The 17,873-nt window shown below is 38.7% G+C and overlaps 1 protein-coding gene across 1 annotated transcript in view; it reads left to right on the top strand.

The window, feature by feature from the left end:
* The first annotated feature begins 12,982 nt into the window (after nt 1-12,982).
* The window catches only part of MYO6 (myosin VI), a 103,843-nt gene continuing 98,952 nt past the window's right edge, over nt 12,983-17,873 (top strand). Inside the window, exon 1 of the mRNA XM_023725061.1 lies at nt 12,983-13,099. Coding sequence (XP_023580829.1) covers nt 12,983-13,099 — 117 coding nt within the window. The remainder of the gene's footprint in view (nt 13,100-17,873) is intronic.

Consider the following 17,873-nt stretch of genomic DNA (forward strand, 5'->3'; position numbering starts at 1 on the left):
CAGTATTTTTATAGGAGGTATGAATCTTGTGTGTTCCTATGATGCTGAACAGGTTTCAGCGGAGCTTCCAGACTAAGCACGAGGAAGAAAGGCCTTGTGATCTTCTTCTGAAAACCAACCATTGAAAACCCTAGGAACCACAATGGTCCAACCTGCAACTGATCATGGAGGTGGCACAGGACTGGGCAATGTTTCCTACATGGGGTTGCCATAAGTTGAGGGCCAGATGGACAGCAGGTAATAACAACAACATGAATGAATAAATTTGCCAGAGACTTAACATCTTGGTGTTCTGATGGTTGTCTGTCCTACCGGTACTTGGCAGTTGGGAAATAAAAATTGTTCCTGAGTTCCTATATATTTTTCAGTTTGTTCTTCAAAAAACCAGTAAAATTACTGTTGTCCACAAGGGTTGGGAAATATTAAACAATGTGTAGTTGACTCTGAGGCTTGGACGCTCAGCTGAGGACTAATCTTGTGAAAAAGATTTGTTGATTCTGTTACACTTGCTTGCTTTTTGTTTTTGAAACCCAGGTGTCTGAGGAGTCAAGTATAATATTTATTCTGTGATTTTAATTAAAAGTTAAAAACAGACAAATAAAATGTATGGCCTGTTGTAAAACTGCTTCCTGAATGCCTTTGTAGTTATAAAGAATGTGCTAGGCATTGTGAAGTTTTTTGAATCAACAGTCTGCTAAGTTGAAATTGGTATAAAGCTGAACCAATGTGAATGGGTGAATCCTACCACTGAGAAACACAAAATCAAGAGGAGCCAAGACCTGGGAGCTGCTGAAAAGTCCTGAGGTTCCCAGTCCAGGGGCCATCAGGTTCAAGTGGGTCTCCATCTATTTTCAGTATTTCAGAAAGCCTGATAGATGGTTAATATTTGCCTTGATAGAACTGGAGTAGGCAAACCAAGGTGTCAGGTTTCTTTGCTTTTGGTTGCTTATTGCAGTAACAGCAGTTATTTTATAGTTATCAAGACTGTAAAGTTAAGTCATTAATTTAACAGGTACTTACTGTGTGCCTACCACTGTTCTAGGGCTCCAGAGTCATAACAGTGAACAAAACAAAGTCCCTGGATTGAAGAAATTTATATTCTAAATGAGTGTATCAGTATGACGTATGTTAAATATTATAAGAAAAACAAAACAGGAAGGGCTGTTAGGGTATGTGGGATTTGGGTGAGTAGGTGAGTGGGTTTGCTATTTAAGTATGGTGGTCAAAGAAGCCTCCCTGAGAGGTACAAATCTACCTCCCAGAGTTGTAAACATTGAATGAGATAACATAAAGGACTTAGTGCAATGTTTGATACATAGTAAATGGTTTATAAAATGTGATTTTTTTTCCTTTGACTAGCTGAATTAAACTCCATATCAGCTGTTGTTTTTGTGTGCCATCAAGTTGATTCCGACTCATAGCACCCCTATAGGACAGAGTAGAGCTGCCCCATAGGGTTGTAATCTTTACAGGAGCAGATTGCCAGGTCTTTTCTTCTGCTGAGCTGCTGGGTTTGATCTACCAACCTTTCATTTAGCAGCTGAGCGCTTAACTATTGCACCACCAGAGCTCCTTCCATATCAGTTATGAGAAGATGATTCAGTTTGTCTTCAATTCCTGCTTTTGTGTGAGAAGGGCATGCGTACACAGCCCAAGTTAGTAGAGTTAAAAAAAGATTAGCCATATTAATTATATGAGAGATTTGTTTAGTATACTATGTATTTTATTAATGAGTCCCTGGAAGGCGCAAACGGTTAAGCACTTGACTACTGCAGTGTGATTAATTACTTTTGTGTGCGGCCTTTCTAGCCATGGTCTTGTAACTCCCACCCAGGTGATTGTGTGATGGGGGTAATTGTGGCCTACCAAGGGGATTGGTCAGTTTTACCTTAAAAGAGAGCCAGTTGTACAGGAAGGAGAGACCTGGCAGCAGAAGATGGCGTGGTGGCCTTCCCAGCCCACGGAGAGAGCGAGCTAAGTGCCTTTGGGCAGAGACTGAGGGCCAGGGAGAGGTGTGCCTGTGAGCACAGTTGGGAAGAGGTTATCCTGATGGAAGAACTGTATCTTGAGTGTTCTGAGTCTGAATTGTAACTGCTAACTAACTTGCCTAATAAACTCCGTAAGTGTGAGTCTGGTCTGTGAGTTCTGTGTGGCGATTGCAGTGAATCATCGAACCCAGTAGAGAGTGCTGTAGGAGGGACGGTTGGTGTCAGAATTGGTAAAGATGGCAGAGACAGGAGGCATATCTGACCCCCGCCTCATGGGAATCAGCGTTGGGCTATTGATCTTGATTCTCCTTCCCCCTCATGAAATTGGAGGAGATCAGACACTGCCCTCATGCCGTTTTTACAAATACTACCCAAAAAGTTGGCCATTTGAACCCACCCAGAGGTACCTCAGAAGACGAGCCTGGCAGTCTATTTCCAAAAGATACACAGCCTTGAAAACAGCACTTCTACTCTGCACACATGAGGTCACCATGAGTCTGAATCGACTTGAAGGCAACTAACAGTGTATTTCATTAGTTCGTTTTTGAAAGAATGACAAATTATTGTGGAACAACGCCCTCTAATTTAAATGTGCCCTAGAGTTTATTCTTCTGATCATTAGCATTTTTTTTTTCCAGTTTAGTAGTATCTTGGGCAAACTATGTGTCCTGAATTAGATTGGCCTCGGAGTGACTTCCTGAAATGACCTGCTACTTGTCAGTGAAAATCTTCAGCTGCTTTATGGGACATTTTTTGAGAGAGTTAAAATGCTAGAGTTGTCACAGATATGTTGAAAAGGCTATGGATTGTTCAGACTGTCATCTTGATAAAGTAGTTATTAATTGTAGCATACCATCTAGGTTGTGGTTTTGCTTACACTCAGACCTTTTACTCCCTGAAAAAGGAACCCTGCTTATGCAATTGTTAAAGCACTTGGCTGCTAACAGAGAGATCGGTGCCTTGAACCCACCAGCTGCTACTCAGAAGGATGTGGCAGTCTGTTTCCATAATGATTTACAGCCTTGGAAACCCTGTGGGGCAATTCAGTCCTATAGGGTTGCTTTGAGTTGGATTTGACTCCACAGCAGTGGGATTTTTGGTTTAGTCCCTGAAAAATCTGAGTAATATTGACCCAAGAATGGTCATTTAAGTATTTCAATTTGAGCAGAGTAGGACCATTTCATACAGGCAGGATCCTCCTAGAACTATGGCCTTTCTTTGGTCTGAAGACCAACTTGGTTTCTGAAAATTTGATTGTTGTTTTTACTAACCATTTTATTGGGAGATCAGCAGTGTCCCCTTGGTGGAGAAAATGAACGAAAGTCTGCAGTGAAAAGTCTTTTACTAACTTTATTTTATGAAAAACTAACAAACTTTTAAGAAGTAACTTAAATCTAACACAGAATATAAAACTGGGTAAGTTCTAGATATGCTCATTGTACAGTAAATTTAAGATTACTCAAAGGATATAAGAAATTTAAATCACCTGGGATAAATTAAGATCTTGTTATTATATTTTGGCTATAGTGTGTCTTATCATATATGAAAAATTTTGAGCTTCTGGAGTGGGATGTTTAGTTTCTGAAGAATACAGGGCTTTCTCTAGAATGTTTTACATTTTGGCCAGATTATTTTAGTGTATATTTATGCATAAATTATTTGAATTATGGCTAAATTTAAATCTGTTTTCTGATAGTAATTTATGCAGGAGTTTGTATCTGAAATACAGTTTGTGATTTCTCCTCTGAAAACTTGTAAGAAAATCATGTACCCGACCGTCCCAAGTCAGATTATACAGTGTTGGCAGTAATTCACATGGTCGTTACCAGTTTTTACATCATAAGATACATTCTTAATATTTAATAACCATGTAATAAACTTATTATTGAAATATTCGCTTTTATTTTTTACCTTCTTTTTTGTTAAATTAATCTTAGCTATACCAGTTAATTTGAAGTTCACCTTGGTGTTGATCTGAGGCTGTTTCTAAGAATCTAGTGATCATGGACTTAGCTTTGAACATCGATTGATATGTTGGGCTTTCTGAGTTATATTTTTGGAAGTCACTTTGTGAAGATGGTTGACTGTTAGGGCCTTGACTGTGATCAGCTAGAACTTTTATTATTGCATTTGGAAGGGGTATGATAGCTTGCCTAGACATTTCTCTTTTTTCATGTCTTAGCCTGAAAAACCTGAGAGCTCTGTATTTTCTCATCAGTTTCTAAGCTTAAAACAGTGTGTGGCACTTAGTAGGTACTCAGTAAATATTTATTGAAAAAATAAATGAATGCATATACAGTTTTTCTTAATTAAGTTGAGATAGTCAGTTTTTGGATCTCATTAATCTTGTTTTCTTATTTTATTTCTTTGTCTTTATTTTAGACTTGGTGGTGGGTATTTTCTCATCATTTTAAAAGAATGTTTATTGCTGCTAAAACCAAGATATTCACAATAAATTTCAATATCAATATTTAATTGATACACGATTCAATATTGCTTCAACAAAATGGTACCTATACTTAGTATATCTAAATTGAAGAGGATAACTTGGAAATGTTTTCTAGGAAGGCCATTTCAAAGGTAATTTAGTGACTGAAGGGAACCCTGCTGAAATGTTTCTGAAGTTTTAGTGTACAAATAAGTTCTTATGGAACTGAAAGGCTCAGTGAAAGGTTGTGCTAGGCACACACAGATGTACCACCCACAGCCAACTGTTACTCGGTGCCTAGTTTTCTTACAGTTACCTGGACACCAGGGAAAATAATAGCCTTCGGGATACACTGATAACAGATGAAAGGAGTTGCCAATTTAAAACTTGTTTGCCAAAGGTGCATATAATATTGTTTGGATCAGCAAGGCCAGGGCCTAGCCAGATGAAACAGTAGTCTTTCTAAAGGGTACATTTGATACAGCTACCCTCCTTTCCTCCCCTCCACTAGAATTTAAGATCTCTGAGGGCAGAGATTTTTGCCAATTTTTTTTACTATCTTAGTCCAAGTGATTGTTTTCCTATTAGATAGAAAGGCTAGACACTGTGTCTCTTTTTTCTCACCCTGTATCCACATATGGCAGTATGTGGCACATTGTAGGTAACAGAATGAATGATTGTGGAAGGAAGTCTTGGAAGAATTTTGCTTGCTCTGTTCAATGCTTCTTTCTTCCTTTTTGATATCTTATTCCACCTCTGGCAACCCAAACCCACATTATGTTTAACTGATGCTCAGCTTCTAATACCCTAGCTAATAAAATATAAGGTGGTGTTGTATCTCACAACTATAATTTAATTTTTCCAGGGTAATCTTTGAAGATAATGGTGACGTGGAGGTGACGGCTCATATTTTTGTGGTATGAGTTCTGCCCGTGTACATGGTCGTTTTTGGATCATTACTGGCATTGCAGAGAAAGAACTTGGATGTGTGTACTTTGTCATTCTTGTCTCCTGGGAGCCCCTGCTTGATAAGCTTTTCACCTTTTGAAGAATAAGTGAAAAGATGGTATAGTACCTCTGAAAGGCTGCTGATTGCCTTCTATAGATAGTACTTACTTAAAAGTACCAATTGTCAAGTAAGTACTAAAAATGAGGTTATTTTCAGTTGATGATGGGTTATTCTAGAGCAGTCCCTCTCTTCCTAGAATAATTTCAGTACTGCTATACATTAAAAATTTCAAGAATTTTTAATTTTCTTAAATAATCCCTATTGTTTTTTTCCTTTGTATTCCTGCAATGCATGTATAAACCAGAAAACCTGTTAACATTGAGTTGATTCCGACTCATAGTGACTCTAGAGGACAGAGAAGACCTGTCACCATAGGCTTTCCAGGGAGTAGCTGGTGAATTCAAACTGCCGACCCTTTGGTTAGCAGCCGAGTTCTTAACAAACTGCACCACCAGGGCTCCAATGCATGTCTAGGCAACCGTTAATGTATTTAAAACTTCTGGTACAATAGCTCTGGGAATTGAGACTGCCCCCCCACCTTTTTTTTAAAATTTCCTTCCCAGTATCTTTTCAAGGATTCTTCATATGCAAACACACTCAGTAGGAGTGAATGTTTATTGCTTGGGGTTTCTCAGTGATTTTCTGGGGACATCCTAACCTGTCTACAGGAAGTTTGTCTTCTCTGGTAGAATGTATAAATCAGACATCACTTACGAAAGTTAATTTAAATGATAAATATTTAGTATTACAAAAGTAATTAATTAAAAAGTGTATTCTACTGAAAACCTTGCACTACATAAAATAATATTTAATTTAATAGAAGATGTGAATGTCCACCACTTCTCCAGGCACAAGTATGGCATCAGCATATGGTCGGAGCAAGACAAATTCACATAAGAATCTGAGCCAGCCAAAGATTAGACAGGCTCATAAAACAACGAGACTAAACGGGCACACCCCCCCCAGGGGCAAGGATTAGAAAGCAAGAGGGGACAGGAAATCTGGTAATAGGGAACCCAAGGTTGAGAAGGGACAGTGTTGACATGTCATGGGGTTGGTAACCACTGTCACAAAACAGTATATTTACTAATTGTTTAATGAGAAGCTAGGTTGTTATGTAAACCTTCATCTAAAGTACAATAATAAAAAAAAGGAAAAAAAAATCTGAGCCACATTTTCTTGGTCCAAGGGCAGTGACCATCTTTGATGATAGTGCTCAACATGGCTGTCTCTTGAGCCATACTGTTCCAGTCTTGACTGGAGATTACCTAGGTATGGAGTTCTAGGTTAGAAATCATTTTCCATCAGAATGTTAGAGGCATTACTTTATTGACTTCTTGCTTTCAGTGTTGTTGAAGCCATTGTGGTATATTATCCTTTGGATATTACCTTTTTTTTTCTTCTTCTTTGTTTCTCTGGAAATATGTAGCATCTTCTCTTTATCTCTGGTGTTCTGAAATTTTACAATGGTTTCTTGGTGTGTTGGTCCTTTTTTAAACTACACTGTTGAGGACTCAATGGACCTCTTGGCTGCAGTACAGAAAATCATGCCTTTCAGTTCTGGTGAATTTTCTTTGGCTGTTTTAAGCTTTAATTCCTCTTTTTTGTTGGGGGGTAGGTGGGTGAAGGAATTTCTCCTGGTATTTTGATGTTAAACCTTTTTACTAGTCTCATTTTCCTATTTTTTCTCCCATTTTCTCTTTTTAGAAACATTTTCCTACTTTCTAGCTTTTTTCTTTGCTTTCTGAAAGATTGCCTCAGCTTTATCTTGCAAACCTTCTAGTCACTCTTTCATTTTTTGCTTTTATGTTTTAATTTCCAGTGCTCGTTTTGAAGCGTATTGTACTTTTCTCATGGAGGGAATTTGCCATTTCTCTGATGATATTAAGAATAGATTTTTGAATATCTACTACATGGTCTCTGCTTTCTCCAAGTTCTAGTTTTCTACTTTTTATTTGTTTTCTTCTCTATCCTCCATGTTAGAGACTTTTCTGGGGTATATGGTAATCCTGCTCATGGTTAAGAATCAGGGACTGCAAGCCTGAGTGCTACTCAGCGCATGTGGGTGGAAGTTGTTGACTTTGTGCTTTACTGTAAGGTGATCTGGGTGTTCAATTTGTGGGGATAAGCCCATGTTAGTATCTTAGATCTTCCTTCTTGTGCTATCAGATTCCGTTGAGAAAAGACTTCTAGTCTCCTTCCTGGAGGCTAAAGGTCTGGTTGCTAGTAATGTGGATCCCAGGGAGGGGGTTGTGCTGTTGTCTGCATGTAGCAGTTTTTCTATGCACACCCTTAACCCTTTGGTAATCTAATTTTCTCTTTTGAATGTTTTGTTGATACCATGTGTTTTCACTAATGGAAGGTGTCTTAGTCATCTAGTGCTGTGTCATGGATTGAATTATGTCCCCCCAAAAAAATGTGTGTATCAGTTTGGCTAGGCCATGATTCCCAGTGTTGTGTGGTAGTCTTCCATTTTGTGATTGTAATTTTACATTAAAGAGGATTAGGGTGGGATTGTAACACCACCCTAACCCAGGTCACATCCCTGATACAATGTAAAGGGAGTTTCCCTGGGGTGTGGCCTGCACCACCTTTTATCTCTTGTAAGAGATGAAAGGGAAGCAAGTGGAGAATCAGGGACCTCATACCACCAAGAAAGCAGTGTCAGGAGCAGAGTGTGTCCTTCGGACCTGGGGTCCCCGTGCGGAGAAGCTCCTAGTCTGGGGCAACATTGATGAGAAAGCTGCCAGAGAGAGAAAGGCTTCCCCTGGAGCTGACGACCTGAATTTGGACTTTTAGTCTACTTTACTGTTGTAGCAGCACTATATGACTAACACATGCCGCTATAACAGAAATACCACAAGTGGATGGCTTTAACAGAGAGAAATTTATTTTCTCACAGTCTAGTAGGCTAGAAGTCCAGATTCAGGGCATCAGCTTCAAGGGAAGGCTTTCTCTCTCTCTACTCTGGAGGAAGTTCCAGAGTAGAGTTCATCAATCTTCCCCTGGACTAGGAGCTTCTCCACGCAGGAACCCTGAGTCTAAAGGATGTGCTCTGCTCCCAGCACTGCATTCTTGGTGATATGAGGTCCCCAACTCTCTACTTGCTTCCCTTTCCTTTTATCTCTTGTAAGATAAAAGGTGGTACAGGCCACACCCCAGGGGAACTCCCTTTACATTGGATCAGAGGTGTGACCTGAGTAAGGGTGTTACATCCCACCCTCATCCTCTTTAACCACAGGCAGAGATTATGATTTATAACACATAGGAAAATCACAAAATGGAGGACAACCAGACAATATTGGGAATCAGCCTAATCAAGTTGACACATGTTTTTGGGGGACATAGTTCAATCCATGACAGAAAGCATGCTGATTAAAGGACCAATTCAGAATTTTTGTTACGAGTTATAGATTTTGATATACAGTATCTGAGATCACATATGTCCTAGTGGACCCTGGCTGTAGTAAATCCTACTGATAGTAGTCAATGATAAAATAGTTTTTATAATTTTTTAAATCTTATTTCCTGAAAATACACAAAATAAGAGGTAAAACATGAAGACACCTGGCAATGACTGCACATATAGTTTATTCTAGTCTCCTTCTTAGCCTTTTTATTATTTTTCATGAAACTTTTCTAAATGTGGTACAATGTATTTTTCCTTACTCAGTAATAGCCCAAATAAATAAATAAAGCCAAGGGATTTTGTATCTCAGGAAAATTACCACTACAATGCATTCTTCATTACTGCAAAAGCAGTACTGACAGGTCAAATAAATAAAACTAAGGGAATTTGAATCTCAGGAAAATTATCACTACTGTGTATTCTTCATTATAACAAAAGCAGTACTAACAGCTTAGAAGCAGAAACGGCTGCCCTGGAATACTGCAGAACTGCTCACAGCTGTGCATTCCACCTGCTACACATGGAAGCAATAATTGGGCCCTAAGATTGAATGCAGGGTAAGAATAACTTACAGGAATTCAAGTGTCTTGAAAAGTACCACTGCAATGCAGTATTCCTTATTGCAAAGGCAATATTCACTGTTTAGAATCTAGAACAGCAGAGAGCCAGTGACACCTGAATACAATGAGTGGCATTAAGGAGAAAATGGCCAGTGTGACTGAATGTAGACTGGAAATACCTTATTCTAGTGATAAGTACATTCTCACGAGAACATATTAACTGGGAAACATAGTGAGGAGGCTTACCTCATAGAAATAAAGGCAAACCTGTCAAAAGTTTAGAAAATTCCCGCATCCAGGAGGCATCACCTAAGACAATGCTCAATCTATACAAAAATGAGGCTCCAATTCAGGGTTCTTGAGTTTTGTGCATTTTAGAAGGCTCCCACCTTGAGGCTAAATGCGTTAAAATTAGGCTGCCCTCTTCCGAAAGAACTCCAGAGGCATAAAAAGTGGTTGGGATACCAGATGTCCTGCGGATCACCAAAGGGTTATTGTGCCAGGTGTTTCTCATTTTAGGGTACTTCTGCCTTCTCCAGGGAATAAACCTCTAGCTTTCTCTTAGGGTAGCAGGTGGGACATTCACCTAGCAATATGGAGTGTGTTTGTGGGTGGTGGCAGGAAATCTCCTTCTCAAATAACTTTGACTCAGTCTTCTTTATTTTAGACCTCCTCTTTTCTAGACCTCTGGTTCTGTACGTTCGTAGTACTGCATGCAGTTCTTCTGTCTTTTGAGGCTTCTGTGGTATAATTTGGATTTCTTCTCATGTTTCCCTATTCCTGACTTAGGATTCATCTCTCTTGGGTTTGTTAAGTTATATGTCTCTTAACCAAAATGTGTTGCTGTTGTCCCCTGTTTGGTTTTCCCCATCCTTGTGGGTTTATGTTTAAAAAACCCCTTTGTCTTAATTGAGAAGCTGCAGCGAACTTTTCAAAATGAGAAGGCAATTTGAATACTTAAGAGAATTTGGCATTCTTTTTTGAGTTTTGGGGGTTTGCTTTGCTGTAATTTTTTAGTTCTCATGTTTAGATACTTAATTATTCCCAAATGATCCCTTTTGTGTTTAGAACTACCACAAGACCATTGTCTTGAAATTTACTGGAGGCTTCGAACAAGGCATATGGGGGGAAGGAAAGAGGAGAAGTGTGACTGGCATCCGCTGGGTGCCAATAGACTGGTGATCTCAATTTTATGTCACTTAATCCTTGCAGCAATTCTGTAAGGTAAGTTGATATTATCCTGCAGTGTGGATAAGGATACAGATAAAGATCAGAGAGGCTGAGTAACTTGCATGAGCTCAAAGAGCTAGTAAGAAACTGATGGAACCCAGTTTCAAACCTAAGTTTTAAGACCTTTAGACTCTTTCCAGTCTACCATTTCATTTGCTCTTCCTAACTGTGTGAACAATTCATTCATTCACCTAATGAATATTGGAGGGCCTGCTGTGTTTGAACTTTACAGACACAGAGGGGACTAGTCCATGCCCTGATGTAACAGGACTGACATGATCAGATTTACTTTTCAATATAATTACTGGCCATCTGTGGTGAGTGGCAAGAGTCGAAGCAAGCAGACAAGTTAATTGCAGAAGTCCTGGTAAAAGGCAACAATGGTTTGGACTAGGATGGCAGAGGAGATGCAGAGAAGTATATGGATTTGAAATGCCTATTGAAGGTAAAACTGACAGGAATTGGAGGTGATACGGATTTGGAAGGAGCTGGAGGAATTGAAGATGACTCCAGATTTGATTTCAACCATATGATGTTGGTGCCTTTACTGATATGGGGAAGAACTGACGACACTGTCTTGGACAGAATAAAATTTTTACATCTATTAGCTACATCCACAAGGGGGTGTCCAGTACGCAAGTAGAAGTAAATGTCTGGAGTCTCAGAGGGGGTCTGGGCTGGAGAAATAAATTTGGACATCCTTCATGTATAGATGGCATTTAAAGCCACGGGACTGGATGTGACTGTCTGGGGAAAAGGTGTATCTGTATGTGTCGTAACATAAGTGTGAAGCAGTATTATTGACTCACTTCTATGGAGAATTCTCATCTGAGTTGTTAACTCAGAATTACATGTAAACCTAATAGAATTTACTGGATAGGACACGCATATTCCTCCCTGTAGCCATTGCATGGAAGACAGTCAATGAGCACATTGCAAACCTGCCAACAGTTAACTGCGTTTTGACTGAACTAGGTGCCAGACATCCTTGATTTTTATGAGAGATTAGACCTGAAAGCATCCGCATGGGAATCCCAGATTTGATGAGAAATCCACACATGAGAAGAATTATGGCACATTTAACAACACTTTTTTAGGTCTGACTAAGTAGTGAGAGATAAGTTCCCATTGAGATGTAAAACTAGACCATCTGGAATCACTCACTAGTTGATTCACTATTGCATGTTTGTCTCATAGCATCTAAGCTCTTGAAAATGAAATGTTCTGCATGTCATGGACCCTACTGTCAGTAGCTGAAATTGTAAATATTAAATCTGAGAATGCCAAACATGAACAAACCTTTACAGGAACAATGGAAAAATTCGATTGGAATTCACAATAGGCAAGAGCTGGAAATAATCCAGGTGTCTGTCAGTAAGACAAAGGATGAACAATTGTGGTATAGTCGTTCAGGAGAATACCACACAACAACATGACTAAATCTCAGGAACATATTGTTGAATCTAAGAAGCCAGACACAAAAGAATACATATTTTATGATCTCGTTTAGATGAAGTTCAAGGGCAGGTGTAAATTGTCTATAGTGATAGAAACCAGAACAATGAATGCCTATGAGGGGTGGGATTGACCGGAAGGAGGCATGAGGGAACTTTCTTGGGTGATAGAAATGTTAATATGTTGACTTGGAGTGTTTGTTAAATGGGTATATGCTTTTGTTAAAACTCATCAGCTTGTATCCTTAGGATTTGTACATTTCACTGTGTATAAATTTTACCTCAATAAAAAAATGAAAGAGCAGCAACAAAAACAATGGTCTGAGAGGTTCTATGAACATGAGTATAGGGAATAGGTGAGTGAGGCTAACCCCTGCAGCCTTGGAATGGTAGAAGTTTCCCAGAGGAAGTAATGTGCCAAATCTTTCATTATCTCTTTAACCTTTCAGGTCCAAAGTGACTTATTTTTCAACTCCTTGCAAATGCCACACGTTACCATCTATTTCTGGGATGACTGTTTAGTTTATAGTGCAAACCAGAATATTTTAGATAGTAAAATGGTGGTGTTATTAAAGATTACATTAGGACAATAGGCAAGTAACAAGACTTGCTATCGTCTGTCAAAGTATAATATTCTGCTCCAGTCACAACTGAAGTAAGGCAATAGTAGAGCTGTTACCTGAGGGCTGAGAAGGTGGATAAAGGGGGACAGGGTCGGGAAGAGGAGAGTAGTGGGGATTACTTGTGGCAGGGGTGGATGTGTGTTTCTAGAAATGAGTTGCGGTGATTGTGTGACAATTCGCATTTGATCTTTTTTAAAAAAAAGGTGTTATTTATATTTCCAAAGCTTTTCATGCTACTTTGTTCCTTTGATACAGGAGATAGTGGATAGCCCTCTTCAAAAATGGATGATGGAAAGCCCGTTTGGGCGCCACACCCTACAGATGGATTCCAGATGGGCAATATTGTGGATATCGGCACTGGCAGCTTGACAATTGAACCCGTGAACCAAAAAGGCAAGGTGAGTTTCTCAGAAAGATTTCAAAATTTGATTTTCTTTTACAGGTGTCTCCCTTAACGAGGTAAATATTTCTAGTATAGTGTAGGGGACAGCAGATTTCTGGTAAGTGACTCTTAGTTTTACACTGACTTCTTTGATGAAATCAGAGGTACATAACCTAGGGAAGGAATGGTGTCCTGTGATAAAATTTGACAGAAATTCAGTGAGCCTTTCATAATTGCATTCTTATAAAGAAATAACCTGCATGATGAAATAAAAGAGAAGAGTTACGTTGTTGTGTGCCATTGAGTCGATATCGACTCATAGCAACCCTACAGGACAGAGTAGAACTGCCCCGTAGGGTTTCCTAGGCTGTAATTGTTATGGGAGCAGATCACCAGGTCTTTTTTCCCGAGGAGGCACTGGTGGGTTTGAATCACCGACTTTTCAGTTAGCAGCTGAGCACTTAACCATTGCGCTACCAGGACTCCTTTTTATTTCTTATACCATATTACTAAAGTTATTAGTAAATCTGTAATGTACTCCATATATTATGAAGTAAGAATCTGAAAAGTAAATGGGATCATGTTATCAAATGTTGCTTTTTGCCTTATTTTCTAGATAATTCCTTTCCTTAAAAAAAGAAAAAAGCTATTTAAATTATTGGCATGGGATTTGAGTACATACATTTCTATTAAGTAAAGATACTTAAGTTTTAGACATAGCCATCTGTTGTTATTTTTGTTTTAATAGTCTTTTTTAGAACATAAAGTATTCTTTAATTCTGTACATATGGTATCTGTTTCTTTTTATGCTTAGGCGTAGACTAGACAGCATTACAAAATGGGAGTTTGGGGAAAAGTGATCAGGAGTGGTAAATTGCACAGAGAAGACATCCATTATGAACACCTCCCTTTCAGTCTTCATGGGGATGTAGGGTCTTTTTTTTGTGGAGAGTCTCACAATTTTCAGTTTAATTAATATTCCTGTTAAGTAGTTCTTCTGATTAAATTTAATTTGTAACTGTCGTTTCTGTTTACTTTAGAGTCTGAAAATGTACATGAATAATTTATATTCTAGTGATACATGGTTAACTAATGCCATATGACTGCCATCCTTCTGGGAACTTTAGAAAAACAAGGTAGATTTCTCATGAGGTCTTTTCACAGAGAAAACTATTCTGTTACTGTAAATAACCCAGGAACCTAAATGCATAATGTATGATGTGCCATTTTAGAGACGGCCAATTAAAGATACCCTCAGGAAAGAAAAGACAAAGTGTTTCTAGTTTTCCTCTTATGAACAAGTACCTATTTGTAGTTACAATGCAGTACATGTTAAAAAATGAATTAAAAAATAAGCTTAATTATTTTTATATGTTTGAAATCGTTTTAAATTTTTAAAAATATGTTTTATAAGCAAAGTAGATTACAAGGCCAAAATTGAAATGGAAATTCTGCTTCCTGGGTTTATGCTGGTATGAAGGAGCCCTGGTAGTGTAGTGATTGAGAGATTGGCTACTAACCAAAAAGTTGGTGCTTTGAACTCACCAGTTGCTGCTCAGTAGAAAGATGTGGCAGTCTGCTTCCATTAAAGTCACACCCTTGGAAACGCTATGGAGCGGTTCTGTTCTGTCCTATAGAGTCTCTATGAGTCGGAACTGACTCGATGGCTGTAGGTTTTGGGTAGTTGCTAACCAAATGGCCGGCAGTTTGAATCCACCAGCGCTCCTTGGAAACCCTATGGGGCAGTTCTACTCTGCTCTGTAGGGTGGCTTTGAGTTGGAATCGACTTGACAGCAGTGGGTTTGGTTTTGGGTTTATTATATACTGATAGATCTCCAGGTAACAAAGTATTTCAGTTCAAGCATAGGAGAAATGTGATTTATGGGCATATACTTTTTTTATACTTCAAATACTGTTTTAAATTAAATTTTACTTTTGTGTGTAAATATATACATCAAAGGATATACCATTTAACACATTCTACATGTACAGTTCAGTGACATTCTTCAAGGTGTGTAACCGTTCTTGCTACCCTTTTGTAGATTATTCCAACACCATTGATGTCACATACTTTAAATATTTTGATGGTACTTTTCAACTGTACCTTATTAGACTTTATCAAGTATACATATAGAACCAATGAAACACTTAAAATTCAAATTGTGAACTCAAGTTTTCAGTTTTTTTTAAAAAAATTTTTTTGGAAGTTTAGCAGATATTCTCAGGGATTGCTTTTAATCATAATTTTTTTCCCTTTCTGTTTGGAGTCTTAGTAAGTTGTAAAGTGTCATAATCAGATGGTTTAAAAGATCATAACAGAAGCAGTCTCGTGACTAGCTATTTCATGGTGTTGCCATCACTAGCCTATAAGCACTATTAAATAATTAAATGCATGAAGTGATGGAGGAGTCAGGTGCACCCATGTGCTGGCACAGTAGAAGCATAGAGGATGGAGTGGTCATTTCTAGTAGGGAGCACTTCATTGATGGCAGCAATGACCTGTGAAGTTTTTCAATTATGACTCACAGTAAAAAATAGATTTTACATCACAAGTATGTGTATTGTGTGTATGTATTAAAAACTGAAACAGAGTTGATCAAATGAGACATCCTTACCGCATGCTATGCATTCTGATATTTCCTTATCTCTTTTGTTCTGTTAAAAATGCTGTTTGTGGCCCACTAATTTGATTTCACATTCCATATTTGAAGCAGACTGGCCTTCAGCCTAAAGCCCTAAGTATATGACGTTTAAGAGTCCACATTTCTGTTGCCTGTCTACTTTAGTCAACCCATGCTCTTCTCCATCATTTCACTTAAATACTTATTTTTGTCAGTCTGTTTGTCCTTCTCCTCCATCTTCGCTTCCACGGTGTTTATCAAGTCCTTACCACAAACCAGGTGGTGCTTGGGGCTCTGTGTTGTTTCTCACAGTATTCCTTTTGTCTGGAATGCCACTCTCCATAGACCCTTGCTTAACAAATGCTTGTTCATCTTTGGTTGCGGGTTACCTTCTTTTTTAAAAAATTTATTGATTCATTTTTTGGTGAAAATATACACAACATACACTACTTCAATAATTTCTACATGTTCAATTCAGTGACATTGGTTACATTCTTCAAGTTGTACCACCTTCATTGACAGCCTTTTCTAAAGTGTTTCACCATCATTAACATAAACTCACTGCCCCCCTAAGCTTCTTATCTATCCTTTTGAGTTACTGTTTCCACTGGATCACATAGAGATCATTCTTTGAAAGAGCTTATTGCTTAATGCAGACATTCTTTTTAGTTAGGCCAAACTTGGTTTATTTGGTTCAAAGATGACTTCAGAGGATAGTTTCCGTTCAGGGTTTAATGATTTCCTCAGGGTAAAAGTTTTGGGATGGGGGGTAATCTGACCTCAGTGGAAGGTCACCTTCTTCATGAAATTTTTGTACAGATACCCAGTTCCTCCCTCCCCCACACATTAGAATTGACAGTTGATTACTCCTTCAAGAAGTGAGATAAATCCTTACCTCTCTTATAATACTTTATTGGAGTTACTTGTTTACATTTGTCTCCCCTTCCTACCAGACTGTAATCTTCTCAAGTGTAGGTGCTGTATTCTCTGTCTGTTCTCTTGTGGGTACTTGATGCGTTGTGTTTGATGTGTGGCAGGTGCTCACTCAGTGCTGGATGATGAATATGTGCTTTTGTTTTAATTGAACCATAGTCATCCTGCTTGTTACATGATCTTCTTTTGATGGGAGAAGAAAACCTTCTCTCCCCAAGAGAGCAATTAACCATAGGGAAACAAATTTTTTCTTTCTCTTTGCCTAGGCAGTGAAGGGGAGGGGAAGATGGAGGACTGGTTATAATGTAGGGAATGAAGAAAAAGGGAGAGTAACCATCCTTCAGGATTCATTATATTCTTTCAGCTCTGCTTGTAACCTTCTTATTCTAGAAACTCTGCCTCCCCCTGCCCCTATCTCCTGAACTCCTAGAATCTCTTTATTTCATGTGGCTCCTACCAGGCCAAAACTAATACCTGGAGTTTGGGAATTCCTTATCCCTGTTACTGCAGCTGGGAAAAGTGCACACACAGGTCTCTGATGTTAGCAGTTATTTCTGAGTGCGTTTTCCTATAGAATCATTATTAAAAATTGTGAATTGCCCTTGCTGTTGTTAGGTGCCATCAAGTTGATTCTGACTCATAGCGACCCTATATACAACAGAACAAAACTGCCCGGTCCTGCATCATCCTCACAATCATTGCTATGTTTGAGCCCATTGTTGCAGCCACTGTGTTAATCTAATCCATCTTGTTGTGGGTCTTCCTCTTTTTTACTGCCCCTCCACTTTACCAAGCATGATGTTCTTCTCCTGGGACTGGTCCCTCCTGATAACATGCCCAAAGTAGGTGAGATGAAGTCTCACCATCCTCGCTTCCAAGGAGCATTTCTTCTTCTTCTGGCACTCAACGATAGATTCAGTTTTCTTCAACAACACCATCATTCAAAGGCATCAGTTCTTCTTTGGTCTTCCTTATTCATTGTCCAGCATATGAGGAGATCGAAAATACCATGGCTTGGGTTAGGTACACCTTAGTCCTCAAAGTGACATCTTTGCTTTACAACACTATTTATTTTTCATTTTTTTTCATTGTACTTCAGGTGAAGGCTTACAGAACAAATAGTTTCTCATGAAACAGAAGTACACATGTTGTTTTATGACATTGGTTAACAACCCCACAACATATCAACCCTCTAACTTCTCGACCTTTTTTTTTTTTGGTGAAAATACACATAGC

The sequence above is a fragment of the Trichechus manatus genome, unplaced genomic scaffold, assembly GCF_000243295.1.
Source record: "Trichechus manatus latirostris isolate Lorelei unplaced genomic scaffold, TriManLat1.0 scaffold00283, whole genome shotgun sequence".
Taxonomy (NCBI): Eukaryota; Metazoa; Chordata; class Mammalia; order Sirenia; family Trichechidae; genus Trichechus; species Trichechus manatus.